The sequence below is a fragment of the Chamaea fasciata genome, unplaced genomic scaffold (genome assembly GCF_029207755.1).
Source record: "Chamaea fasciata isolate MVZ Bird 193981 ecotype frontalis unplaced genomic scaffold, bChaFas1.0.hap1 SCAF_14, whole genome shotgun sequence".
Taxonomy (NCBI): Eukaryota; Metazoa; Chordata; class Aves; order Passeriformes; family Sylviidae; genus Chamaea; species Chamaea fasciata.
In genome coordinates this window covers 3,014,835-3,042,195 of record NW_027094099.1, presented here as the reverse complement: position 1 = coordinate 3,042,195, position 27,361 = coordinate 3,014,835, and the positions used below count along the sequence as shown (strand labels likewise).

The window sequence follows — 27,361 nt, the reverse complement described above, 5'->3', positions numbered from 1 at the left end:
AAATAAATGTAATCTAAGGAAGGGTGTGGGGGCTGCAATGCTCCCCCCTCCAAGTTATCTCAGACAGGAGGAACAGGAGGAGACCCCAGGCTGCACTAGGTCATGAGGATGCTGAAGGACACGGTGGTTTAAACGTGGCCTCAGGCGCCGGCCACTTCTGAGGTCTGACAACAAGACAGTCCTTTGCCTTAAAGCCCTCATTCGGAGGAAAGGCAAATCTCAAGTGCCACATGGAAATTAAAAAAATAAAGGAAGTAAAGCTGTGTGTTCAGCCAGCTCAAAGCCTGGAGCCAGATCCTCAGAGCAACGTCACTGCGCCGCCTCATCTGAGCACTTCTCAAATTCCTTCCTGATCCTATTATATCAGCATTTTGACATGGACCACTATTATAAGGAGAGATCAATCACAGCAAAGTAAAACCCCTGGCTAAGCAGTCCAGGACTTGCTTTCTTAAGCATTCCATTCACAGATTGTTAGTGAGAAGCCTGAATATCCAAGTGATCCCCCTATTCCCCTTTCTTCTCTTTACATCTCAGGTACCATCCACCAAAACCCTCCTGTTTGCAGGTGGGAAAAAAAAAAATCACCAGTTGATGGGAACCACTAAAACTCAACGGCAACTTTTGGGATGTACAACACCATCAATCCTGGCCAACCTCCCCGAAAAACCCTAGAAATTCCCATGTGGTTTTGAAAAACCCAAGAGATAAAATGACAGCTCTGTTCGTTATGGACACTTTAGGATGGATACGTTCATGTTCCAACAGATGCAAACTTTTGGTACTTCAGGGTCAATCACCTCACCGAGCCTAGCCAGCTGTTTCCAGACAACACCTGCTCAGACACCCCTGCACATGAAAGTGTCACTAGTGAGCAAAAACCAGCAGGATCCCAACCAGCCCAAGGGGTTTTGGTTAGGCAAGTCCTGCCCTTCATTTCTCAGCAGCTGGGGAAGGCACTTGGAAAGCTCTGCTGAAGCCTAGTTTCCCTTCCAGCATGTGCAAGCCACCCGTCCACTTTTTTCTGAGATCAGAGGAGAGCACTTGGCTCCCTAAACCCTCCACTGTGACTTCCTGAGTGATGTCACGCCTCAAAATTGCTTTTAGAAACAGGCCCCGAGCTATCCTGTAGGTTGGATGCACAACCAGGCTTATCAGCAACCACATGATCATGACATGGCTTTGAAAGCAATTCCTGTTTAATTCGGAGCTGTAAACTGCTTGCCAGTTGATCTGCTGGGAAGCTGCTAAAGCCAATCTCTCTTCCAGATGTGTTATCTGCACTCCTGTGCTCACCTCCTCTCGCTCAACATGTGCCATTTACCTGAAATACCGATATTCATCAAATGTGACACAACTCTCCAGATCAAAAGTGGCTACAATGAAGGGGATCAAAATCACCTGCCTGCTCTGAAAGCACAGGCTGGATCTTGGAAATCTTATGAGACACCTGGTTTGTACTTCCAGAAGTAAGGGGCAAAGGTGACATTTAGGAACCCCTAATGATGCCTAAGGGAAGCGAAGATCACGGACCATGCTATCGAGGCACCACAGAAGAAGGAACAGGAGTCAGGATGACTCCAAAAGCACTTTTTCTGCAAATAAAGGCTCAGACTGAGGCTGCAGGTAGGACACAGCTGCTGAGGACGAGGAAGGAAGACACAGTTCCTCAATAGTGACTGTTTGGGTCAAATTGTCTGCTGTGCTGGCATGGGTTAAGCCACACAACCAGAACTGACCACACACTGAACTCCACAGTAAATAAACACATCCTCCTCCTTGCCTGGGTCAGGAAGAGTTGCCCTGTACTGAGATAATTGAAATACTTTGGGTTATGAAAATGTCGGCAGCTCCAGCTCCCACGCTAAAATGCCTCCAAAGCTGGAGCTGGGCAGTCAAGAAAAGCCCTGTCCCAGTTCACGGATGCTCCTCACATGCCAATGGTTGGGTAGAGAAACTGCAGGAATCCTCTTATCTACAAGGGAAGATCTCCAAAGGGACCAAGTTTCACATTACGTTATCTTGAGGGAAACTTGCACAATCAGAGGTGCTGGAAACAGGGAACGTCACCTCTGGAGACACCAACCTTCCCTGTTCTGAGTGTCACCAAGGACCGACTGTCGTCGCAACCCAACCCATCAGAGCCCCAGCAGCTGCAGCATTATGAGAAAGGAAAGGAGGAGGACAAAGACTGAGGTGAGGACAGCCGGGGTTGCATCACCTTCCCAGGATAGGGTGGGATTGCTTGTACCACCTGGATTTCTGCCCAAACTTGAGAAGTGGCACAAATTTAATAATTCAATCCCACCATTTTAAGTAAATTCCATCTGCTCTAACCACTGAAATGGGCTTTTTCAGTTCTCCTTCAGTAGGGTGCCTCTGCCTCTCTCAAAGGGGAAGAATTCAGAGGAAGAAGGACACTCTATTCTTGATGCCACTCAGAGACCCATGTGGTGGAGAAAACCAGGCAGAAGAAGCCACTTTTCTTCCCTTAGAAAAAAAGGAACAATGTGTGTCTAATTTTTTGTTGTGGCTGTTTGGCATTGAAGCCATTAAAAATGAGCCTTCATAATATCCTTGAAAAATATTTAATTTTGTGTGCAAGGGAAGCCACTGAGATGCAAGGACTGATTTAATGGACACATTTCAAAAGACAGACTCAGACTCCCCCTGCCTGGTTCTGGGCTTCTCATTAACCTCAGAGCTGCCATAAAGACACACCTGGATATCTGCAGCTCCAAGCAGTGGTTGTAGGAGCTGAGGGTGCTCCTATCACTTCCTTCCCCAGCACACACCTGCTGAGAGGGAAGCAGAGAGGCACCATGTGCCTTTGGAGGGGTATTAGGAAAATCAGACCTCCTGGGATGTGTGGAGGGCTAGCACAAGAGTAGCTGGGAAAAGGATCAGTGCCCAGACATGCCTTTCAAATGAAGACTTTGACTTCACAAGCAAGTTAATTCTGGAATGGGGATGGAGAAGGCTTTGCAGAAGAGGCACAGATCTGTATCTCAAATGTAGACCTAAGTCTCATTCAGTAGCTGCTTAAATGATCAGAAACTTCAAGGAAAGAATTAAAGATAAAAATGTACATAAAATCTTCAAAAATCAATCATTTTTGAAGCAAATGTGCTTCTTTCCCCCCCGAAAACAAGCAGACATTTGGCAAAGTATCATCTCAAACCCCGTAACTTCCAGGTTTTCCACATCCCAGGGTGCCTGGAGCCACCACATGCTGAATGCAGTTCTGCACCCAAACCTGTCCTCCTTAAATGACTATTTCTTTGATACTAGCACATTCACTCATTTTTAAAAGCTTCTCATCCCCTCGTACACCCACCGCCACCAACCGCTGCTTTTCACACAGGGAAGTTGCTTTCCCTGCCTGCTGTTTCGTCAGGAAGGGTGTTTAGATCCGATCACATGGCAGAGAAAGAACAAAGAGAAGATAAGATTGATAGGTGAGATGGGATAAATGTCAATACATCCATTTTTTAGGTACAGACAGTGTTCTCCCATCCCAGACTCCTGGCCATGCCAAGGTAAAAGCAGGAGCCTTACCGTGAGCTCTTCTCGTTGATGGTGTTGACTCCCTGGAGGTCTGAGAGCGGCGTCCGTGGGCTCTTCCGAGTAATACCTGGAGCAGCACATGATAAAGATGTTTCCAGCTGGCTCATACCCAACAGATAATTAGCAGAGCCATCCCAACAGACAATTAGCAGAGCCATAGCTGAGCCCTGACTCTGGCGCGGAGCAGCGCGGACATGTCCTGGCACATGCCGGGCACAGCCGGGTGCCAGGGATGCCATCGCTCCCCAGTCCCACCTCCCTGCCACAGTCATCATCACCCTTGTGAGTAACACTGTTTGCTCCAGCCTCTAATTCCCCTCCCACACACACATGGGGTGTTTTAGGGACACGCTGTCCCAGCTTGCAAACAGGGTGAGGGAAGGAGTTGATGGTGGGGAGCAGCCACTCATGTCCTCCATGTTCAAGAGATTCCCAAGCTTTCCACTGCGCATGGGATAACTCAGCTGCATGGGCAAAACACCTGGACATAATTAGAATGCTTGGAAAAATGGTCATTTATTCCTTAGACACTTCTTCTCTCCCTCCCTCCAAATATAAGGTCATGTGCAGCAAGTAGGAAATATTTTATGGAGTATTTTATAAAGGCTTGATTGCCTGTTGAGCCTATATCCTTTGATACCTAGAATAATTTATTTGCGATATAATATATCAAATAAAACAATACATTAAATAAAATATCTATTTTGTATTCAGCCAAGGAAGCTGAATGAAGCACATGGTTACAGTAGCAGCTATTATCTTCCCCAAAGTGGAAATGTTTTGTAACCAAGTACTTAAGAAGACAGGAGACAATTTTTAAACAAAACACGTCAAGTCACCAAAACACGGAAATGTAAAGATCTGAGAATGTGGAGTTTGACATGAAAACAGCTGAGCAATTTTATAACTGTCTCAAAATCACTGCTGTGAGACAGGAAAAATCACAGCTCTCACCTCAGCATGGGGAAAATATGTTTTATTCTACTCTGAGACATCTACAGTGGGAAAAAAAAAAAGGAAATAAAAGCTTTCTAAAAAGAAAAAAAGTCTACACTATGGTTTGTAGCAGGACAGGAGGAAGCAATGGCATGTCCCCTCCTCCCCATATTTATAACTCCACTATTTCATGCAGCCCAGGTGCTGAGCTAAAAGGTATTCTGGAGATTTTTTACTCTGGAAGATGAACACAAAGCAAATATGCTGAGACCTGAGCCCATCCTGCTGTTCTGAGCCTGGATTTCCTGAGGAGAAAATGAATTCCTACCAACGTCAATGGGTGACATCCCTTTAAGAGGACATTTACTGCCCTCCTTGCCCTGTTAAGGTGATGTAACAGTTCATCTTGAAGCTGAACAGGGGATTGTGGTCATCTTGAATTGGGCAGGAGATCCTCAAAAAGGCTGATGGTCCACCTGATTAAGGTTTGGCATCTAAAGGTGCCCAGATATTCTGGAAATGTCAACAGGAGAAAATTTGAGGGTGTGTTGTTCCAGGTGATCTTTGAACCCTGCCTGTGCCCCAAGGCAGGACCAACCAAATCACTCCTGCTGAGAAGGTTTGGCATCTCCAGCACTGGAGGTTTTTGGAAAGCAAGGCAGGTAATGCATCTGAGTGCTTAACAATACCCAAGCTCAAAACTCTTTTCAATTCCTCTTTTTGCCATTTAAGCCATTTTTGGGTTACATTTCTTGTCCTAGGAGTGTTCTTGTACCTCTCACAAGACTGGCATTTCTGTGTCCAAAGTCCTGATTCAGAGCACAGAAGCCCAATTGTAAAGAGGGAAAATGGGAATAACCAGGAATCTGCCTAAAATGTTGCATTAGTACTTTGTGTAGCTAGTTTTAGACTAAGAAAACACCTAATGTCTAGCTGGATCTATTTTTAATATTGATTAAATTAATATATTTTAATATGCCTGGATACTCCCGATAAGGCGCGGGCGGCTTTTCTTGTCTAAAGGAGTCCATGAGAAATGGGATTTCACTGGTATTTCCAAGATTTTTTAAAAATATCTTTTTAGAGCAAAATCTGTCTTCTTACCCTCCCCACCAAAGAAAGAAAAGGTCCAAAGCACCTTCCAATCAAACAAGTCCAGCTGAAGTGAAAAAGACAAGGATGTAGCAAATTATCCCGGCATCCACACCTCGCATTCCTCAGGAAAAGGGAAGTTCTATTTCAGGCTTTCAGGTAACAGCTGCAGTTAAACTGCATCACCAGCTCAGCACCTTAAGTGACTTGTTGATTAACAAAGGTCACAGTGCACAAGTTGGGTTAAAGAGAATTGCTTTAGATACACCAAATATAAAGACTTTTTTAGACTGTGCCATCACTCGGCTCTTTAAAGAAGGAGTACAGCCAAAAAGAGCTGCCATGTTGATGTAACCCCTTTTCTGGGAAATAAGGGGGATTTTTATAAATAGAAGGTAGAAAAGGTCTTAGATTTCAGCTGGTAAGTTGCACGTGGCCTTGAGAACTGTGTACGGTGAATATGGGCTATTAAATTGTAGGAATTGATACTCAGAAGGAAAGAACAACGTGTGAGTGGCAACAACCTCTCACTCCGTTCATCCTGCTCAAACACAGCCTGATCTGATTTACACTTTAGACAGAAAAATATTCTGATTTTTCAAGCATATTCCCTTTCCTTCAGCTGGAAGGAAAGGGAATATGCTGGAGTATTTGGGAAAGATGGACGGATTTACCTAACAGGTCTTTGCCCTTGTTGAGAAGAGCTTTGGATAAGCCCTGCCTACTCCCTAAGGATGAATGTCAACCAGCAGAGCTCCAGTCTTGAATCAGAGGTGTCTAAACCCAGTGCCTTGCCCTGGAGGAACTGGTGGACTCCACAGCATCAGGAAAGCAGTTGATGGTAAGAGAATGGCAACCAGCTGGCTCCAGAAGTTGAATACCAAGGGACCTACAGGGAATCTCAATAAACTCATCAAACCAATTTGTTTTCTCAATTTGTTCAGAACTAGTCGCACAGTTCAAGACAAGGAGATGACCTTGGTTTCTGTCTCAAGGATGACGTGGATGTGTAACCTCATCTGACTTGTGGGAAAAGCTGAATCCTCGGGGCCAAGCTTACCTGTGGGGCCCAAAACCTGATGGATTCTGAACCAGAATGTTACACGTGCTCCAAGCCCACTTCAGCTTGCCAAGGCTGGGAGTCTGGGGAAGCAGGAGCACACCCCGTGGGAAGATGGGAAGGATCTCTGAATGCAGAACAAGAATTACTCATTTGCCTGGTCAGATGCCAATTCACAAACCGTGGCAATGTTCTTCTTAGACCCATGCACTGGATTTATCCTAAGAGGTCCCCAATTGTGTGGAATAGTCTATATTAGCGAGGCTTTGAGGTGTTGAGCTCAACATTGAGCTCAGCTTCCTGCTTCCCACTAAATTAAAGCTCTAAGTATCTCTTGAGTTGTATGAATTTCCTTTTTCCCACCTAAGGAACTGCAAACTAGACCCTCCCAATCTCCCATATTACTGAGCCAACTTAAAAATTAAAGTTAAATTGATTCATTAATTGCAAGTAAAATTACTCTGCTGATAACTATCTTCCTTTCCAATAGTTTCTTAGTAGTATCAGTAAGGTCACTTGGCACAACACCTTTTAATAAAATCTAAAATCAAGTAAAATTTAGTACCACTCCTTTATATTTTCTTATATAGCAGTGTTGGGAACTGGTGGCAGAAAATAATGTAGTTAAATTAAGAATGAAAATAACAAATGAAATGAAATTAATAAAGCCTAAATTAAGACCTAAAACACCACTGCTCCCCCCAACCCCACATGCTGCAGAAAGCACAGACATCTGATAGAAGGTTTCTAACAGGAAAACCACATTTATGAAGATTTAACATGCACCTACTGTACTTACCGTGCTCAGCTCTACAGAAAAAAGGTGGTTTCCTACACCTAAATTTCATTAAATTTAAGCAAGTTGGGCAGAGGCTTTGCCCATGCAGAGCAGCTCTATTTCTGTCAGCTTTAACACGCAACATGGAGGAAGAGAATAATGGTAGGAAAATAATTTATCTAAACATGAGAGCACCAAATATCTATTTAAATATATAAAATAGAGTAGTGCAGACCAGAGTGTCCATGTTGTCATGCAGGATGAGTTTATTACATGAGAGAGGAGTGAAGATGAAGAAATGGGGACCAAGTGCATCTTTCTGTAAAATAACACTGATAATGCCTCTGTTTTAAGTAAAAGCCCAGGGAGACAATTTTCACAAGCTAAAGATATTTCTGATGTCCACTGAAATCTAAATTAAGCTGAATTCCAGCTGTACCAGCCTTGATTCAGGAATATTCTTTACTAACGTCAACGAGTAAATGGGGAAATTGCCAACAAAATGATTTTTGTGACATCTCAAGAGGTATGGGTTTGCTTTTAATTTGACTCTTCCAGCTCTGCCTAATCATTTCCCGGTAGGCTCAGAACTTCTCTAAGGCAGCTGGTTTGATCATGGAGGGATCCTCAGGCTCTGATTTTTTTCCTTTCTACATGGAATGCACCTGGTTTCCATTTCTGGACGTGTGAGTGTGGTATCAGAGGGGAGGGCGGGTGGTGGAGCCTTACTGTACTTCTCCTCCTTGCACCTCTGCAGGATCTCTAAGCTCCTCTGATGAACTGGGTGGTGGAGAAAGCTAAAACTATCCACACTTTTCAAAACCGCACATGGCACTGCATCATCATGCCCTTTGGAAGCAAAATAAAAACAAACAAAAAAAAATGGAGAGAAGAGAAAGATTTTATAAGCAGAAATCAGGAGAGGGGAAGGAACAAGCCCAAAGGAGCTCAAAGGTCACACGTTTTTGTGCTCAATATAATTTAACTGTGGTTTCCTCCACACGGCGCTGTGGCATAGGAGCGATGGGCTGGACCACGTCCCAGTCCCAATTATAATCCTCATTAGACAGAGCATAAACACTTAATAATCACTCCAAGATTATTTGGGCAAAAAGAGGATGATTAGATAAATCTTTACTTTTAGTAACTTATTTTTTAAATCTTTTCCATGCCTCTGCCTGGTGTTACCCGCAAATCCCTGTTCAGATGCTCCATGACACAATCACCTGGAATTCTCATCTTGCATTCCAGTGCTACATTTTGCTCAGATTTTGGCAATTAAAAGGAAAAATGTAAATTATTTGCATTAAGCACCATTTCCATATTCCCTGAGGGCAGAGAACACAGAGTCTGGAGTTTGGCAGGATAGGTTTGAATTGGAAGAAACCATCAATGTGTGGCCAAGACAACTTCTGATGGCCCAGCTGTGAGCAACAGGGTGGAGGAGAGGTGACACCAGTGACAATGTGCCAACACACACTGCCTCTCTGTCATTGTTGGCCAAGTCCAGGGTGTGCCACGCTCCCAGTGAGGCGCGGGGAGGTCACCGTGGAGTCACTCTACTCCAGCATCCACAGGAGCAGTTCACATCAATACATCAAACCATCGGAAAGGACTGATCTGAGTTTTCCACAGGAACACTGTCAAGGGGCGTCTTCCTCACCTTAACACCAGTGAGACCTTCTGGTTGCTGCCACCTTTATTTGGCAAATGCAGCTTTTTATTGATTATTTTGAGGCCAGTGGTTTTTTTGGTGACCAGCTTCAGGAATAAATCTGCAGAAGCCAGTGGGATTATTTTTAAGCAGGAATTAGGCAAGGAGCAACCCCTGTTGGCCAAATCCAACTGCAGAGCCCATCAAAGACAGGGATAGCCTCAAGACCATAAAACTTTCATCAGAGAAAGGATTTAGGTCCACCAAAACCAAGTATCTGCAGCCTAGTTTGTATGAACAGCACCATTTTTTCCATTTACCACCATTTCCATTCCATGTTTTTGCTAAAATTAGAGAGTTTTGCACAATAAATGTGTATTGATGACAGCAAAAAAAATCAATCAGCCAATTTTCTTTCCTAAAAAACCTGACAGTGTTCCTTTAATGAAAGTTCACAAACAAATCCAGTTCTAACACGCAGTTCTATTGGACCATTTCAATCCTCAATTGATAAACTTAGTAAAAAAAAGAATTAAAAATCAAATTATTGAAGAGTTCCACGCTTCAGCTAAGCGCAGCTAGCCCGATCCTGCCATCTTTCATTCGAGGAGCGCTGGCAGTAAGAAGCATCGCTTGGGCAGAACACAAAGACACAAAAGAAAATTCACAGTGACACCACTTTGCTGCTCTTCACCTTCAAGTTAACAAGGACGATCACACAATCACCAAAAGCTGCGCTAGGAGAGTATCAGGAGCACAGAAAAAGAAGAGCCCTCAAAGCCAGCAAGAAAAAAAAATGCTGGTTATCCTTCCAGAAGCATCTGCTTGGCATGGAGGAGACAACCAAAAGGACGATGTGGAAAGGAAGCAGAGCAAAATTTTGCAGAGCAGCTTAGACATAAGCAAGGGATTTTTCTGGAAAATCCTTGTTGGGTATTGCAAGCGTAAAAGCACGAGAGATCCAGTTGGTGTTCAGACAGAATGCAAAGAGCTTTTAATTAAAAGAAGCATGTTTTAGATATTTCCCTGCTCCCTCACTTCACCTGCCTGATGGAAGGGGAAAGGATATCAGAAACCAAGAACGGGAAGCACATCTTGAAAAAATATCTGTACAGATATTAAGTGTGGATGACTGTTAGAGGCTTTTCTTACTCTACCATCATTTTGTCTTCACATCTGTGAGCAGGCAGATGCTCAAATCAGGCTAATTAAAGCCATCAAGGTTTGATAAAACCCCAAATTAACGTCAAATATGTGTTGCCTTTGGTTCTTTGCTTCTGTCTCTCGAGATGGGAGAATTTTAGTGAAACTTTGATAACTCACAAACGTTTTCTGCCATAGAGGCAAAGCATCAATTTGGGGCTTTTCTGCATTATTTTGGAGAGAAGGGAATTCCAGCACCTGGCAGTGGATGCATCATGCTACACCAGCCCGTCACACTGTCCTGACACTGGCTGAGCCTTCTGCCCACAGCCACCTGCTTTGGTGACAGGATTTTGGAGGATGGCAATGGAACGGGGGATGGTTGTAAGGTCACACCAGCTAACTGCTGGTGATCTCACCTTGCTAAGCGTGACCTAGGCAAAGTCAGAATCTCAGAATGGTTTTGAGATGGAATGGACCTTAAAAATCACCCAGTGTCACCCCCTGCCACAGGCAGGAACGCCTTCCACTACAGGTTGCTCCAAGGCCTCTCCAGCCTGGATGGTCATGCTTGGACATGGTGGATAGCTCTCCAAAGAGGGCGAGGACAGTGATCCCAGCTCTGACACTGCTTGGAGGCCAAGTTTTCCCCACAGATAAGGTGTACCTCAGTATGGAATTTAGATTTAGGTAATCACCTCCCAGTAGTATTGCCTGCATAATGGAGACTTTCTCATGATTTTTTCCCAATTTGATAGAAGTTCAGGGTATAAATGATCTGAGGATTGCTGGTAAATTTAAGACAAACCTTATCTGGCTTTCTGAGGGTTTTGTTTTTATTTTGACTCAAAACCCAGAGGGTACAAAGCACAAAGCCATTTGAATATGGGCTAAAGGACATGGACAAATAATGAAGCAGCACCATGAAAAGGTTTAGAAATTCTGCCATCACCATGTATTAGCTAATTTTGGTATGGAAAGAGAAGGCAATGCAAGAATTGAGTCTCAGAAATGTCTCAAGGCCTCCTGGACTCATCCAGTTTATATATATATATATATAAAAAATCATAGCTATATATTGATATATATATATAGAAAGAGAGATATAAGCAAGTTACTGCTAAGAACTTTGAACTGAAAAGCAGGAGTGAGGAGACAAGAGCAGCAGTGCACAGGACCAGTTGCCAGAGACACAGAAAGCGAAGCAGGGCTTGAAATCATCTCCTACTTCCTGAGATTGAATGATTTTTTCTGATCTCCTGGATTACATCATTTGAATTCAGCCTGGGGTTTTTCATTTGCAAGCTGAAAATGCAAAGATGGATTTTAGAAGCCACCTCTTTGGAATGGCCTTTCTCCCAGTGCCGAACATCTTTGCCATCTCCCTCTTTGGTTACTCTGTCCAAAGCTGCTGCCTCTGCTGTCTGCTGTGCAAAGCTGCTTTCTGCTCCAAAGTTTCCACACCAGACAGACCCAGGCTCATGAGAATCAGCTCTTCTCTTATGCTGCATCCAAGAGGTCTCAGAGGAAGAACCTCAAGAGCTGAAAGTTGATTTTTTGCCTCCTGCTCTTCTTGGAATTTGCTCCCAAGAAAATGATTCTTTCTGCTTGAAGAGTTTGTATTCCTATGCTCCTTGTCCCAGGCTCCCTCACTCTCCAGGATGCAAATCTCACTGATTACAAAGTAATTCATAATGCAGCTCTGCGTTTAATTTTAAGCCAGCTGACATTTTTCCTGCTGAGGCTCTAACTCCATCATGGATTTCAAGCCCTCTTGTGCCCAGAAATGAATAGTAATAGCTTGTACCTGTCTTTCTGAAATTGCTTTATGCAGAGAAATGGTCTAAAAGCACAGCCAGGTCTTGCCTGCCACAGCATGATGATGCACCATCACTTTCCTTTAATTTAATGCCCCTTTGATCCGTGGTTCTGGATGACTGGAAAGCCATGAATTTTGCTAGACAAGAGACATGCTCTCCTGCAGCTGAAAGGGTGAACAGCTTGTAAAATGATAGGAAGTTTTATTGCCTTTTTTTGTTTCCAGATGTAACTATCAGTTCAAGAATTATTACAAAAATAATCTGCCTTTTTGGCTGGATAATTTGTATGTCTGTTTGAATGACTTGGGTTTTTCTATCCATGCATCCTACAAAAAAGAAAAATTCAAGCAGCAGTAAAAAGAAAATATTTCCTTATGATACGTTAAAATCCAAATGTACCTTTAAAAGTGACTTCTGCTAAAAATCTACCTGTTATTTCAACGAGTTTTCTAATAGACTCCTAATAAGTCAGGCTACTTGAAACAGGGTAATAAAACATCAGACCCAACTTGCTGCTGGAAAGCAGGCTCCAGACCAGGTGATGGGCACACGTACCGGTTTTCTTCTCCACGTATCGTTTTCCAGCCTCCCTAAACGCGACCATGGCCCTGAAAAAGGCCCTCAGGACAGCCCAGCGGAAAACAGCCATGGGATCAATCCCGATCATCCCACAGATAAAGGCGTTCTTGCTGCTTCGCAGAAGAGCCACGATGTCCGGGCGCATGTGATCCGTGTTCTTCTCTCGGAAATCCTGGGGGAGGAGGAGGAGAAAAGAGGAAAATAAACAATAGCTACACGATACTCCAGGTAGGATCTTCCAGGCTATCTCTGGGCCAGCACAACTATTGAATCCGGTTTCTTTTTTCTCTTTTGCTCCCATATCAGATACCTCTTTATGAACGTCATCTCTGATGCTTATCACGTGCATTTACTGCATCAGAAACATGGTGAGAGATTTGCAGCTGCAAATCCTGAGGCTGTTTCTCACACAGGCTCATCTGGCCACCAGAATTCCTTCTGGTAATAATTGGCATGAATAGAAATAGGGTCAACTTTAGAATCATTTGCATGGGATTCCAGGAAGTACCAGTGGAATGCTGAGACATAAACACATATAATCTGTATTAGAAGTGGCTAATGATGAGGAAAACACAAGATTTTCTACACAAACCAAGCCCAGAAAGGCCACCAGACCTCCAATTTCAACTTGTCATTGGGGTGTAGCACTGAGCTCACTGCGCATCCTTAAATTCTTCCTAAAATGCCCACGTGGAGGAGAACAGGAAGACCCTGTCCCTACCACCTTTTCATTATCCCAAACACTTCTCTCCTGAACCTCCCATCTTCCTGGGCCAAGTCCTCTCCAAAACATCTCTGTGGAGCCTCTGGGGCTTCCCTCCCCAATCCCAGATTTAGATGAAAGCAACTGCTGGGGAACAGCTGGGTGACAGACCTTGACTCCGTACTTCACTTTGCCCGCATAGTGTTTGATGATGAAAGCTGGCTCCATCACTGCCGGGAATTCAATGTAGGAGTTCCCTTCATGTTGACGCTTGAATTTGTCCAGCAGTGTCTGGTTCGTGGCTTGGGGAAAACTGAGTGGAGAGAATTGAAAGGAAGAAGCTGTAAACCCAACGGGAAACTTTTCCACTTCTTTCTTGGCCACAAAAGGGAAAACAGAGACATTCTGAGCTTCCACTTCTGTGCCTGCTTCAGCAGAGCCTCTTGGTAAGAGAAAGCCAACCCTCCATCCTCAAACTTCATGCAAGTCTGCAGCATGGGGATGTATTTCACAACTTCACCCAATTTAAGTTGTTTTATCCCAGTATATCACTGGGAGAGCATCACTGCTGATCTTTTGTAAATGAGACAGGAAGTGGGGGAGAAACCTGCAAGACAAATGGTGGGAGAAGACCTCGTGCCCCTGGCCATGTGGATCTGAGGTGACCTCAGCAAAACCACCTGACCTTTCCCTGCCTTTCACATGGAGGAAACTGGGATGAGCATCCAATGGGAGAACTGTTCTGCTCCAAAGTTTCCACACCAGGGCAGCCCCAGAAGCCACACGTTCACCCAAGAACTTCTCCCAAGACAGATGGATGAAACCAAAGATGCAAATCTGAGCTGAGTCCCTGATGCCCACGAACCCCTGTGGAAATGCAGCCCCTTAGGATGAGCGACCTCACTTCACTCTGGTTCAATTTTTACCAGTAAATTGATAAATCCACCTTATATCTCAATAACAGCACCTAGACATCCTGCTTTAACTCATGCACTTGGGTTCAGCACGTTCAGACTGTCGCACCCCAAGAGACAAGGAAAGAAATGAAGAGAGAAGCAAAGGAAACCTCTTCCCTTCCCTTTAATGGAAGAAATTCTGGAAAGGAATTTTAATTGTTATTTTTTAAGGCTTTTTGCTCAGCTGGCTGATTCTCCACTCTGTGTGTTACCACCTCAAAAACAGCATTAGAAGCACCTATCAACCCAGTGAGCTATTAGCACCTATCTGGGAAGTTGTCTTTTTTCAGAAAACTGAAAAATACACACATTTTAACTAAAAAAATAAATCTCATTTCCCAAGCCCGCATTTTCCTACTCACTTGCTCTCCTCATCCAGCAGATGGAGCAGCCCCGTTGGCTTCTTGCTGATCAGGTTGATGCAGCTGGAGTTGTCTATGTAGTCGATGTTGTGCCAGCTAATTCCTTCTGCTCTATATTCCTCCTAAAAAAAAAAACCCCACAGATGATGTAATGATGATTTGGTGCAAGCAAAAATAAAAGACAAAATCCAAAGGGTTTTATGGAAACTGATACACCATTTACCAAAACAGACATCTCTCCTGTAAATCTTCCATCAATGCTTTCTGTGAAAGAAAAGGATAAAGAACCTCTGGAACAACCTGAAACCAAGTGAACCACAGAGCATTTCCCAATTTCAGATGCACCAGACGTTTGTTTGGACACAGGGTAGCTGTGTCGGAGTCCAAGCCTGCCAAAGACGTCCAGCGTGTGTGGACTCCCCCTTTCCCATTCCTGGATTGCTTCTAAATCACAGCACAGTTTGGGCTGGAAGAGACCTTTAAGCTCTTCATGTTCCACCCCTTGCCATGGGCAGCAATGACTTTCACTAGCCCAGGTTGCTCCAAGCCCTGTCCAACCTGGCCTGGAACACTTCCAGGGATCCAGAGGCAGCCACAGCTGCTCTGGACAACCTGTGCCACAGCCTCACCACTCTCACAGGAATCAATTTCTTCCCAATATCCCATCTAACTCTGCCCTCTGGCAGTGGAAAGCCAATCCCCACTGTCCTGTCCCTCCATCCCTTGTCCCCAGTCCCTCTCCAGCTCTCCTGGAGCCCCTTCAGGCCCTGCCAGGGGCTCTGAGGTTTTCCTGGAGCCTTCTCCTCTCCAGGTGAGCACCCCCAGCTCTCCCAGCCTGGCTCCAGAGCAGAGGGGCTCCAGCCCTTGGAGCATCTCCATGGCCTCCTCTGGACTTGCTCCAGGAGCTCCACATCCTTCTGATGTTGGATCCCATGGCTGGAGGCAGCTCTGCAGGTGGGGTCTCACCTGAGTGGGGCAGAAGGGCAGATTCTCCTGCTTCCCCACCCTTTGAGACATGGGGGGTTTGGAGGTTCCCAGTGCATGTGGCTGGGCCATGTGGAACTTCCTACCCATCAAAGTGCCACACAATTTGCATCAATTAATATTTACCATTCAGTTGCTGGAAGGAAATTGTGGTACAACATATTAATTACACAGGAAAAGCAGTAAACCTCCCTTTCCTGCTCCTGTATCCCACTATTAATGGCTAGTGCTGTATGGGCTAAATAAGAGACCTCCAGCTATACAAAGCCACTGCTCCAGGACCAGCAGAACTACCACCCTCTACAGTAAAAGTGAGGATCTGCGCCCAAACTTAAGCTGAGGCAAGAAAAGCTATTCATTTTCCACCAAAAGAGTTCCAACCCTTGCTCTCCTATAAAGGTTTTATGTCTCTCCTCTGCGACATACTTGCAACTGGATTACTTGAAGAAGTCTTATGAAGAAATTATTTTAGGGCATGTAAATGAACGTAGAGTTTAAAAATCATAATTTTTATCATATGTTTGAGGAGTTGTGACTCACTGTCTAAACAGAGATACTGAACCATGAACCTTACTCCATGTGTTGGCCAAAGTCCTACTGATCCAACTGCCTTTTTACCTCTCTATCACAGGACATTTTGAATGCAGAATTGAAGATTAAAAGGAAACATGTTTCAAAACCTTAATAGGATGCATCTTTCTAATAATAATCAGGTTCATTATTATTGCTGCCTCTGCCTTTATTTTTAATATGAGCAAACAACTTTAAAAAAAGTATGTCTATCCTCATCCAAAATTAACATGAACTCCTCAGATATTCTTGGAAATAAAGCCTGAAGAGTTTTGAGACATTTCATAAGGAAATTTTTGCTAAAACAACCCCTAGAAGGTCTTGAATTCAGTATTGGAGACATTGTATAATCTTACAACAACAATACAGACAAATACAGATGTGTGCTGCCTTAGAAGGAATTTTTAACATCCCTAAAGCTTTGGGATTCAAAATATACAACATCCCATTGGGGAAAAAGTCCTGAAAATAAGAAATGGCTCTGCATTATGAATTTTGTTTTCTCCTTTTATTTTTTAATCTTTTACCTTCAGTTCTTGCCGAGCAACCAGGACACAGCAGAACCTCACAACAACATTCTCGAGTCCCTGCTGAACTACAGGCAATCAAAAATCACGGATTTGATTAAAACTCGTGGCATTTTCAGGGCAAGCCAGGAAAAAGCTTCTATCCAGCAATTACAGGCTGCGTATTTCAGAGCAGGCATGAGCTGCTCCCGAGGGATTTCCCAGAGAGTCACTGGGAGTCAGCACCATCCATCAACTGCCTGCTTCCAACAGCCCCTTAATGGAGTGCAGGGTCCATTAGGCCCAGCTTTGCCAGCTCAAGACCGGTCAGAAGCATGCAGAGAGCAATAAAACCTTGGTGTGATGAGCCAAGAGCAGCATTATTTCAGAGGTGACAGGTGGATGTTACCAGACTTATTTATTTATTATCATGACTCTTTGTTGAAGTACTTGCGTTGGGGTGGGGGTGGGGGGGCTTTACATTTTTCGCCCCCCCCAAATCCCATAAATCATGTTGAGTTTTACGCCTCCACACATCTAAGCTGAGAATCCATCGCTCTGCTCCAGAGGGCCTCTAGATACACGTAATTCCACATAGGACATTCAGCAGCTGCACAGCAAATGTGCTGTGGAACTCCTATGGCCTCACAAAAAAGTTACACCGCTGCTGAGATCAGTGCAAAAGCACTAATCAGCAAGGCCAGACATGGAGCTTTTAAAAATAGTCTGGTAAATTACCAAAAAACCCGAGTACAAGGTCTCTACTTCTCTGGACTCATTTTTGGCTGTTCCACAGACCTGATGGTCAGTCATCAGGTCCCTCCTGGCTTCGTTTCCTTCAGCTGCAGGATTTTGGCTAATTGTCCTTTCTCTGCTCCTTTTTTCTCTGGGCTGGGTCAGAAACATTCACTCCCAGGCTCTGGGGTCCTTCCCTCTCCTCCATCCCCAACATAACCTGGCCCAATGAGAAGAAGAGATTCAAGTCCTCAACAAACAACCTTTTCCACAATAATTCAGAGATTTGCTCTCATTTCAAGACAGGCAGCAGGAACTGTTCCAGAGCAAATGCTCCAAAGCTTAAATGGAAATAAATTCCCCTTATTCCTTTTTTCCTAGCATTTTTCCAGTTCTTCATTTGGTTGCCTTCAGGATCTCAGCTCAAGAGATACAACTATGGCTTTAGGATGGCCTGATGTAATTTCTGGGACATTTGCTGGTCTGCACAACACCCTGCAGATTGTCCACAGAAAGACAGAAGCTATAGGATAAAATCACTGCTGTCTATTAAATTGCAGTTGTTAATATCCCATATGACTCCTATATTTGTCTTCTAATGACCATCTTCCTGTAGAATTCAGGAGATACCCTTAAAAGCTACCTCCAAAATATTCCTTCATCTCTGAAGCCTCTGCCATCCTTTGATGGATGCAGGGTCCTGCAGCACAGGAATATTAGGGAATTCCATTCAAACAACACGAGGTTTTCATTTAACAAGACAAAAACAACATGAAACACTTTCAGACCATTCAAACAAAAACCCCTTAAGCTGGAGGTTGATTAAAAATCAGCTTAAATTTGTACCTTGACTTAAAGCTAAGTTATGTTTAGGGGCACATTCAAATGTCCTATTCCTGGAAGATCATCTTTACATTAAGAACCAAATTGTTGACATCACCACCATCTGCAAAAGTTTCTAGTGCAGTGAAGTCCACAGAGCCCCAGTTTTGGCATCATTACTTGCAATAAAAACATCAGGATTTACTCCTCCCATCCCTGGATACATGAAACCTGGTCTGCTGGAAAGAGAAGCGATGCAAGTTCACTGGAGAGAAGAGCACTGAGCTCCCAGACTTGGGGAAAGAAATGGAGCAAAGAACTAAAAAAGACGTTTTTTGTTTTTTTTAAAGTCCAGCAGCTCCATATTTTCATTTAATTATTGGGTGAGATGCTATAGATTGTTCTCCAAGTGACCTCTATGGACTCCACAAGGAGATTCCCGTTTCCCAAGTGGGAATTCAGAAACAGCTTTGCTGCCCTAAGCATGGAGAGAGACATTGGCAGTATGTCAGCATGAGGTCACTGAAGAGATCTGAATAAAACACAGTTTATGATGTTCAAATATATTAAAAAAAAAAAGACATAAAATGGGGATGCAGACTTTGAAATGCACATGGAATATGAGAGCAAATCTTTACTCTCATGCAGTGTTAGTTGAGGCAAAGCAGTATGTACAATTTAGGGTACCAAAGAGAATGGGGCAGAATATCCAACGTTTTTAAGTTGGAAAATTACTGGAACTCTAGGAAAGGCAGAGCTGTTAAAGCTCTGTTAAAGAGAAACTCTGCCTGCCCACACTGACCCAGCGCACAAACGCTGCCCCTGGCACAGAATAATGAATTTAAAATTAAAACACACACGCTGAGCATCAGGAAAACCCTCCCAACCAGGCTGCAAGGTCTGATGGAAACCCTCCTGCTAGGAACAGAAATATCCTGTAATTTTATAGTTGGAATTGCTGAGAACCAAGTCCTGTTATCTCTACAGGAGTGGTGGACCAGTTCTGTTATCAGAACTTTATTTCAGTGCTAAACCAAATCAAAACACTCTAATCCAGGGTGGAATTAAAGATTTCGTTATCCTGAGTGGGAGAAAACACCCACAAGCCCAACAAAATCTGGAAGATGCTGGAAAATGTCTTTACACCTCCACATATGATCATCAATTACTCTGTATCCAGCCACAGTCATCAGTAAATAAACCCGAACGCTAAAAAGCACAATTAAGGGAGAAAAAGTTAAACATTATTTTTAAACTTACACGTATCTAGATACGATATTTGTGATAAATATGGTATCTAAATAAGATATCTAAGCTCTCTTTGGAGTATCATAGTCCCCGGGTGCTGCTGCTCCCCAAAATCATGTGGCAAAATTCAGAGGTGGGGAGGGGGAGACCAGGGGCTTGAAAAACTTCAGAGGAGAGGAAATGCAGAGATTAAATGAAAAAGGAGATGTGATAAAAATACAAAATAAAAAGCATAATAAGTTTCTCATTTGTCTAAAAGCACAAAACTCGGGGTTCAGGAAATTAAAATCAAAAGGTGGTGAAAAGTCCCACCTAAAGATAAAGGTTTTACCATGATATGTGAAATTTCTTGCCTTATCATGGGATATCAAAGATACAAATTTTCCCATGATTTAAAGAGGTCTGGAGGGCTTTGGGCATCCATCCACACATCCTGCAAGCCAAAAGCCCTGAAAATCCCTCAGTGTTTCAGCGCCCTGGAGGCAGATGTCCTATCCCACAGGGATATTGCCATTAGTCACGGTGAGATTTGAGAAACAGCCCCAAAAATAAGATTCACAAACCCCAAGAGCAGCAGAAACATCCACCAACTCATCCACCTCCTCCCAGGCAGAGCTAGACCAGATCCAGGAGTTTATCTACTCCAGCCTTTCCCTACTGAGGCATAAGAAAACCTTGTTTACACAATGAAAATTCCCAGATTAAAGTGAGAAATCAACTGAAAAATCCCTTTCCCCAGCGTAACTCCACATGGGAACATTTCCCATTGCGGTCCTGTCATAAAAGCTCGTGTAATCCAGAGCCGTACGATCAACAGGCAGCTACTTTTGGATGTCTAAATGTATATATTTGGCATAAAAATTCCCGACTAAACAGAAGGGTGTGAAATTCCTCTCTTCTTGCCTTGAACACCATCTGCTTTAGCTTCAGGCTTCTTTGCAAAGTGAGAAACTAGGAATAAACTCCCCTTCCACATCTTTTACCATTCCTAGCTGAACTCCTCAGTTTAAAATAATCCCCAATTACTTTTGTATGTTAAAAAGGGTCGTTGTTAAATGAAAAATTAAAGGAGCTAAACCTTAAAAAAGCTCTTTTCTGGCTACATATGGACACATTTGCATCCTAAAATCCATCCTGGGGAGCTTGGGAAGATTTGTCCAGAGCTGGAAATGGCAACAAGGTGTGCGAGAATCTCTCCTCTAAGGATTCATCCATCCAGGCATGAACCCACCCCACGGAGGATTAATTGCTCGTTCAGCAAATGGGCACTGTGAGCCAGGCCCAGCAGAATCATCCTGGCATAAACAGATGATTAAAATGAGTTTGATATCACAAATCCATGGAAAGTTCCTAAATGAGTGAGACCAATGTCTGGTCCTTAGTCTACCGCAGACGGGGTGGAGGCCTCGAGTTCCCAACATCCCTCCAGGAAAAGATGCTGAGGCTGATGGCTTCGTTTAGGAATGAAGATTTTTATGTTTGTTCTCAATTTCAGTAGAGAAGGAATTTATAGACACAGACATAAGTATAAATATATAACACATCTTTTTTAACCATGTGCTCACAGACATGACAAATGTAAATACTTAACCACATTCTCTCTGAATACACGATCTATAAACTGGTTTTTAAGACCAACTCTGTCCATGATAACAGGAGGCAGTGCAGGGGAGCTGATGAGCCTTCCCTTGAAGCCAAGGTCCTCCTCGGCATGGTCTCCTTCCAGGTGATTATTTCAGCAGCTCCTCAGCAAATGCCACGTGAATTTGGTTTTATTCTGAGGCTGATGCTTCACCCACTGATAATGTCTCCCCTGCTGTTAAGTAGGCAGATTTAAATTTATTGGATTTTGGACTATCCATTATGAAAGTGTTTTAAACCAGCAGGTTCAGCCCAGAAAATCATATGCCGGCTCCACACCATCCATCTCTGAGCTCAAATCAGCTCCCTGAACTTCAGCATCAACAGGGTTTCAATCATAAATTATATTTTGCTCTCAAAATGGGTAGAATTGGGTTTGCATGGTTCAGCTGGCAGCACACATATTGCCATGATCCCATGGGCTCCCTCTGCGGAAGCATCTTCTTCCCAAGCTGCCCTTACACAGCCAGGAGAAGTACGAGATGAACAGTGCTGTGTGATCTGCTGGTGAATCAATTCCTTTAATTTCTTGTGATCAAAATTAAAGAGGAAAAGAAATATCTGTATCTGCATCTGCCAGCACCTTGAAAGATGGATGAGAGTTAGGAAATGTGAAGGAACCTCCACAGTGGTCATGGTGAGCACCAGACTGGTCTTTGAGGCTGAACATCTCCTCCCCCTTCCAGTCCCTCTCCACACTTGTGTCAATTAACACACTCCTGATTCCAGTCCTGCCACAACAAGACAATTTTTACGTCGGTTGAAGTATTTTAAAGGCTTTCAAAGATTTCTTGCTCATCATCCTGCTTGAGAGGTCACATTGCACAAATCTGTCCTATGAAAATCCACCAACAAAAACACAGAACGGTTGGGTTGGAAGAGACTTTCAAGGTGTTCTGTTTCAAAGATCTTGTGGACACCTTCCACTAGCCCAGATTGCTCCAAGCCCTGTCTGACCTGGCCTTGAACATTTCCAGGGATGGGGCAGCCGCAGCTGCTCTGGGCAGCCTCTGCTAGCGCCTCACCATCCTCACAGGGAAGAGTTTCTTCGCTTCCCTCTGGCAATGTGAAGCCACTGCCCCTTGTGGGAAGCCATTCCCCCTCTTCCTGACATTCCAAACCCTTTTGTACCACCAATAAATTTTTTTTTTTTTATCCCTGGCACGGTCTGTGCATTTATTTAGCCGAAATATCTGAGCAGGAACCACAATCAGCAGAAAACATCATTTACCTGGAAAAAGGAAGGAACTAGCTCAGAGGAGAGGAAAAAAGCTCAAGGGATATTGGTGACTTGGGAGAGGGATAAGGGCACTGGGTGCAAGCAGCTGTGACTTGAGGAGTTACAGAAAGGAGCATGGGATGAGGGATGGGCTTGCCTGATGCTGAACTTCTCCACACCGGGATTAAATTAAAGGTTAGGAAATTACCTGTGAGGAGAGTTGGAACTGGATTATCGTTCAGGTCCCTTCCAACTCAATCTACTCTATGGTATCAGAGGATATATAAATAACGTAACAGATTAGGATATATCCTATTACATGTTATACATTATGCATTATATTTATATATTTACTGCTCATCATCTGGAGAAACCCAGAAACAAGCGGGTGGCAAATGAAGCTCCCCAGCCCCAGTCCCACCTGCAACACCCATGGACTCAGGGATGCTGGAAGGACACAAGACAAAGCTCTGGGGGACTGGCAGTGGATCCCAGAATCAATGAGTTTGGAAATGACCCTGCATACCATCGAGTACAACTTGTGCCTGATCCCCACCTCGTCACCAGCCCAGAGCACTGGGTGCCATGTCCAGGGGTTCCTTGGATATCTCCAGGGATGGGGGTTCCACCACCTTCTGGGCAGTTCCAGTGCCTGACCATCCTTTCCATGAAGAAATTCCTCCTGATGTCCAACCAGAACCCATCCTGGCACAGCTCTGATCAGAGCTGTCCTACATTTCACTAACGTGCTTCGAAATCTTCCTACCCTGCAGATACCATTTAAACAGCTCTCGGCATCCTGATTTTTATTAGCATAATTTATGTGCTCTAACTATCGTCCTCCTCCCCCAAATGTGAGTTGCATTTGATGGCATTCTGCCAAATAATAAATCAGTAACTTGTGCAGCTTGTTCTTTCTCCACGGGTCATGTGGCCTGCAGCTGACGGCAACATTTCTCAGAGGGCAGCCTCTCTCCCATCTCCAAGGAAAACAGAAATTTGAACTGAGCTTCCCAGGTCTCAACGGTTGATTTCTGATGGTTGGCTTTTGTCTTCAGAGGCCATAAAGAGGCATTAACGCCTAACCAGTGATGAGATACAGAAAAAACCCTGGCTGGAAGGAAGAGTGTTCCAAGCAGTAGGACAGAGTCTCTTTTTTCACAATTCATTTTAAATTTAAATATTTTAGATTGATGCTTTTTTAAGTTAGTTCACTCCCACATTAATTTCTAAAGGCAATGTGTAAGTAAGATAACTAAACTCATTTTAGAGTGTCATGTTCCCTCATGGCTGTTGCCCGTCAAAATCATGAGGTGAAATTCAGAGGTGATCTGAGGTAGTGACCAGACCTCCAAGACCATCAAATCACACCTTCAACCAAACACCACTATAATTTAGTCCAGACTATTGGATTTCTCCACCTATTGCACAGGAACAGTAAACTCTATAGACCTCCCTAAACATTTATGGAGCTTAGGATGGCTGAGCAAACATTCCATGGGATGCGTTATCCTGATGAAAATCAGTTTTTCAGTCTGAGCAGGCTGAGATTTGCTGGCTAGGACGTCAAGCTTACCAGGGACCTCACCAGAAAGTGGACTTCACTGAACACCTGAGCTCCTGCCAGTTGATTGTAGTCCAAATTCTGTAATTTTTTCAGCCTCAACCATGGTTATTCATTGATTTTTTTTTTTTAAACAATAAAAGCATGCCCTTGAAACTGAGGTTTGGTGGGTAAGCAAAAGCTGGAAAAAGAGGTAGAAAAGAACTTTAATAGCACGACTTGTGGGATGAGAAGCTACAGTATGAGTCCTCAACCTTTGTAAAGCATCAGCTGAAACAGGGAAAGCTGAGTGAGGTGGAGAGAACCAGATGAGCCTCGGCAGGGATGGGGGAAGACTGGTGAGGAGAAAGATGAAAAAGTTTGGAGAATGGGATACATAAAGAAATAAAAACTTGTATTCCTGGCCCTTAAACTGCCAAAGACCCGGAAAGTTGGAGGAAACTCAGATCACAGTCGGTATGGTACTGGTGACCTTCAAACTAACTCTCCATCCACAGCAATTATTTAGTGCAATGCCCTAAAAAACCCCCAACAAGGCAAGGTGCAATGCAAAAATGCCGTATTCCTCTCCCAGAAGCACCTGGGTGTTCTCTGATTTTCAGGGCAGCTCTGGGCTTATCTGCTCTGCACAGGAGGCTCTTTGATGAGGGCACAGAGAAGGAGCTGGGCTGGGGGACAGAGAATCACTGCCGAGGTGATGCTCTGACAGCACCCAGTGAGTCCAAGAGCAATAGGTACGTGTCACCTGAAGCCACCAGCCTGAGGGAGGGACGGCAAAGGCCTCCCCACCCTTGTGTGGCCCAGGGCAACGAGGCAGCAGCTGAAGCCACCAGCTACAGCCCCTCGCCCAAGCTCCCTCCGGGAACCTGTGAGATAGCTGGGGAGGAGAAAACCACCTTTGCTCTGTGACGGGGCAAGGTCACAGCTCCTGCCATTGCCACCTTTCTATATTAATAAATAGATGATCACTGATCTGGATCCAAAAGTAGACCAGGATTTATAAAGTCTTTACCCTTAACCCATGGTCAGCTGCAAGAGAGGAGGTTGTTCCTGCAAAAACCTTTGCAGCCCCTCAGTCACAGCACAAGAGCTGCTGTATTTTTGGGAGACACCAGGCTGAATATCGAGGATGCCTCGGTGGTTGTTTGCAAACCACTGGAAATAGTGTCATCTTCAGACAGAAGGTTTAAAAAAAAAGATTCACCAGACATATTGTATTAGATTTCACCATGGAAAAAAAGAAGGGAATAAAGGTTAAAATAATCCCATGGTTCTCCTAGAGGACTGTAGTGGGTATTTTGGTTTCCATAACATCAACAGCATGTCATGGCAACAATTCCATCATGGCTAAATGCAGTTCTGGCAGAGAAATTCTATTAGGACTTCGAGAAAAATCCTTAGTGATTTTTTAATTTTGCCACTTATTTTTTTGGCAGAAGTGTCTGGATATCTCAGCAATCTCTCTTTAGCCGCCTGCAAGCTTTGGAGAGCTGAGGATTCAGGGAAGGATCTATCCATTTCAGGTCCCCATCACCAAGACAGGAAATAAACCCTTATAAAGACACAAATACCTCAGATAAATTCACATTTTGAAGTAACAGAACTATTTTGCGCCCTAGAAACACAGTATTAACTCCCTGGTCTTCATTTGTAGACTTGTGACTATCATTAAAAAACCTTTGGGCCAGCAAGGAAGGAAGGACATTCTGAAGACCCAAGATCTGAATATGCACCCTTGAGTTTTCTTTCCATCAAATCCACTCCTCCACATGCAGCCGGAATTCCAGGGAAAGTAAATGGTTAAACCATCCAATTCATTCACCCGAGGATCAGTGCTCGTGCAGCTGCACAGATTACTTGTATTTATAGACTCAATCTATGCCAGGATGTCTGAATTTTCCAGCAGCAGAGCTCACAGTGCTCCAGCCAGGATCTAGGAGGATGACGTGCTCTGACATTAAGAACTGGAATGGGCCCTTTGCATTTTGATGCCTCCACAACTGCTCCTCATATCCATACAGCAAACACTGACTCCAGCAACTTCACATGCTTGACAGATTTCCAGGAGAAAGCTAATTAGCTCTGAAGCTGCTGCAAGAAGAATTACAGATTGCTGCACTCGGGACCTCTGTTTATCCCCCAGGCTTGGGGGGAGCACTGATCTGCTAAGAAATCCCAACCCTATAACAGGAATTCCCTCATGGATGATGGCATCTTGGAGGAGGCTGCTGAAACCCCACCTCATGGAATCATCTCTCTCCAGCTTTCACAGATGATCCTCCCTCCCCAAGTCTCTTCTAGGAAGTGTATGGAAACGTTTATAAAAACTCCAGCTGCTTTGGCTTTGTGATAGTATCAAAACTTGCATTGTTATGGTAGACAATGGGAAAATAAACCTGTCCCTAGAAATAGACAGGTTTTCCCATTCTTGGAGCATCTACTGAGTAGGGTGCACCCGCATACAAAGGCCACTTAAAAAACTGGAATTAAATGGCTTTGAGCAACTCTGCTCTACCTTATTGATCAAAACCAAAGATTAAACAGAAACCATCAAACCCATGAGCAAATACTCCCTGAGTGACCCACTCAGGGATATATCACTTGTTTTTTGAACATCCTCACATTCAAGGCAACTTTTTCTTATGAATTTTCTAATCTCCGAGAACACTGGAGAAGCTCAAAATGAAACTATCAGGGTTTTTGGGAAGGGCTGGGTCAAGTCTGTAATGATGATTAGGAGGGATCCCCTTGGCCTCCCCCAAGAAGTATTTCACCTGGAGAAAGGACATGCAGTCTGGCATGTAAAAAAAAAAAAAAAAAAGAAAGGCATTTTGAAGGTCTCTAACATATTTCCTGTATTATACAGCCCAATAATAGTTGTCCATCCATGAAACAACACATGGATGTTGAAAGAAACTTGCAGTTTCTTGTCCTGCTTGTTGCTGGATAACAAATGGAGAAGCCTCCTCCCATCCATCTAAACCACCTTGTGTGTGTTACCTGCTGGATTGCAGCCTGTGTTTTTGTTATCTTTCTTGAGTGCATTAATTTGAGGCTTGAAAGCAACACCCGGTCTTAACAAACCTAAAGCAAAGCTTGAAGTTCGGCCTTTCCTAATCTGCCAGGGCTATTGAAGGTCATAACGCTCTCAAGTCTGACCGTGGAAAACACATGAGAGTGACATTTCCCCTCCCTCCCCACAAATCAACACTGGAAGGCAAAGAAAGACTGGAAGATTGGGGCGGCTTTTTCACTAGATACCAAAAAATAACTTTTATGTGATATCAAACGGCATGGCAGCATGTCCAGGCAAAGGCAAGGAAGGAGTTGCTCATTCCTTGATGAGCCCTCTGAGCACATATCAAGGAGACAACAGAGCAGCGGTTAAGGTCTTCATGATGTTTTTGGAAGCCAAAATGTTT

The 27,361-nt window shown here is 43.9% G+C and overlaps 1 protein-coding gene across 2 annotated transcripts in view; it reads right to left on the bottom strand.

The window, feature by feature from the left end:
- Nucleotides 1-27,361, bottom strand: part of MYO9A (myosin IXA) — a 171,909-nt gene that overhangs the window by 34,376 nt on the left and 110,172 nt on the right. For both annotated transcript variants that reach the window (XM_066196002.1, XM_066196003.1), the window contains exons 12-16: nucleotides 14,651-14,772; nucleotides 13,504-13,645; nucleotides 12,606-12,801; nucleotides 8,163-8,282; nucleotides 3,559-3,634 (exon numbers count right to left, since the gene is read on the bottom strand). In XM_066196002.1, the coding sequence (XP_066052099.1) occupies nucleotides 3,559-3,634; nucleotides 8,163-8,282; nucleotides 12,606-12,801; nucleotides 13,504-13,645; nucleotides 14,651-14,772 (656 nt within the window). The remainder of the gene's footprint in view (nucleotides 1-3,558; nucleotides 3,635-8,162; nucleotides 8,283-12,605; nucleotides 12,802-13,503; nucleotides 13,646-14,650; nucleotides 14,773-27,361) is intronic.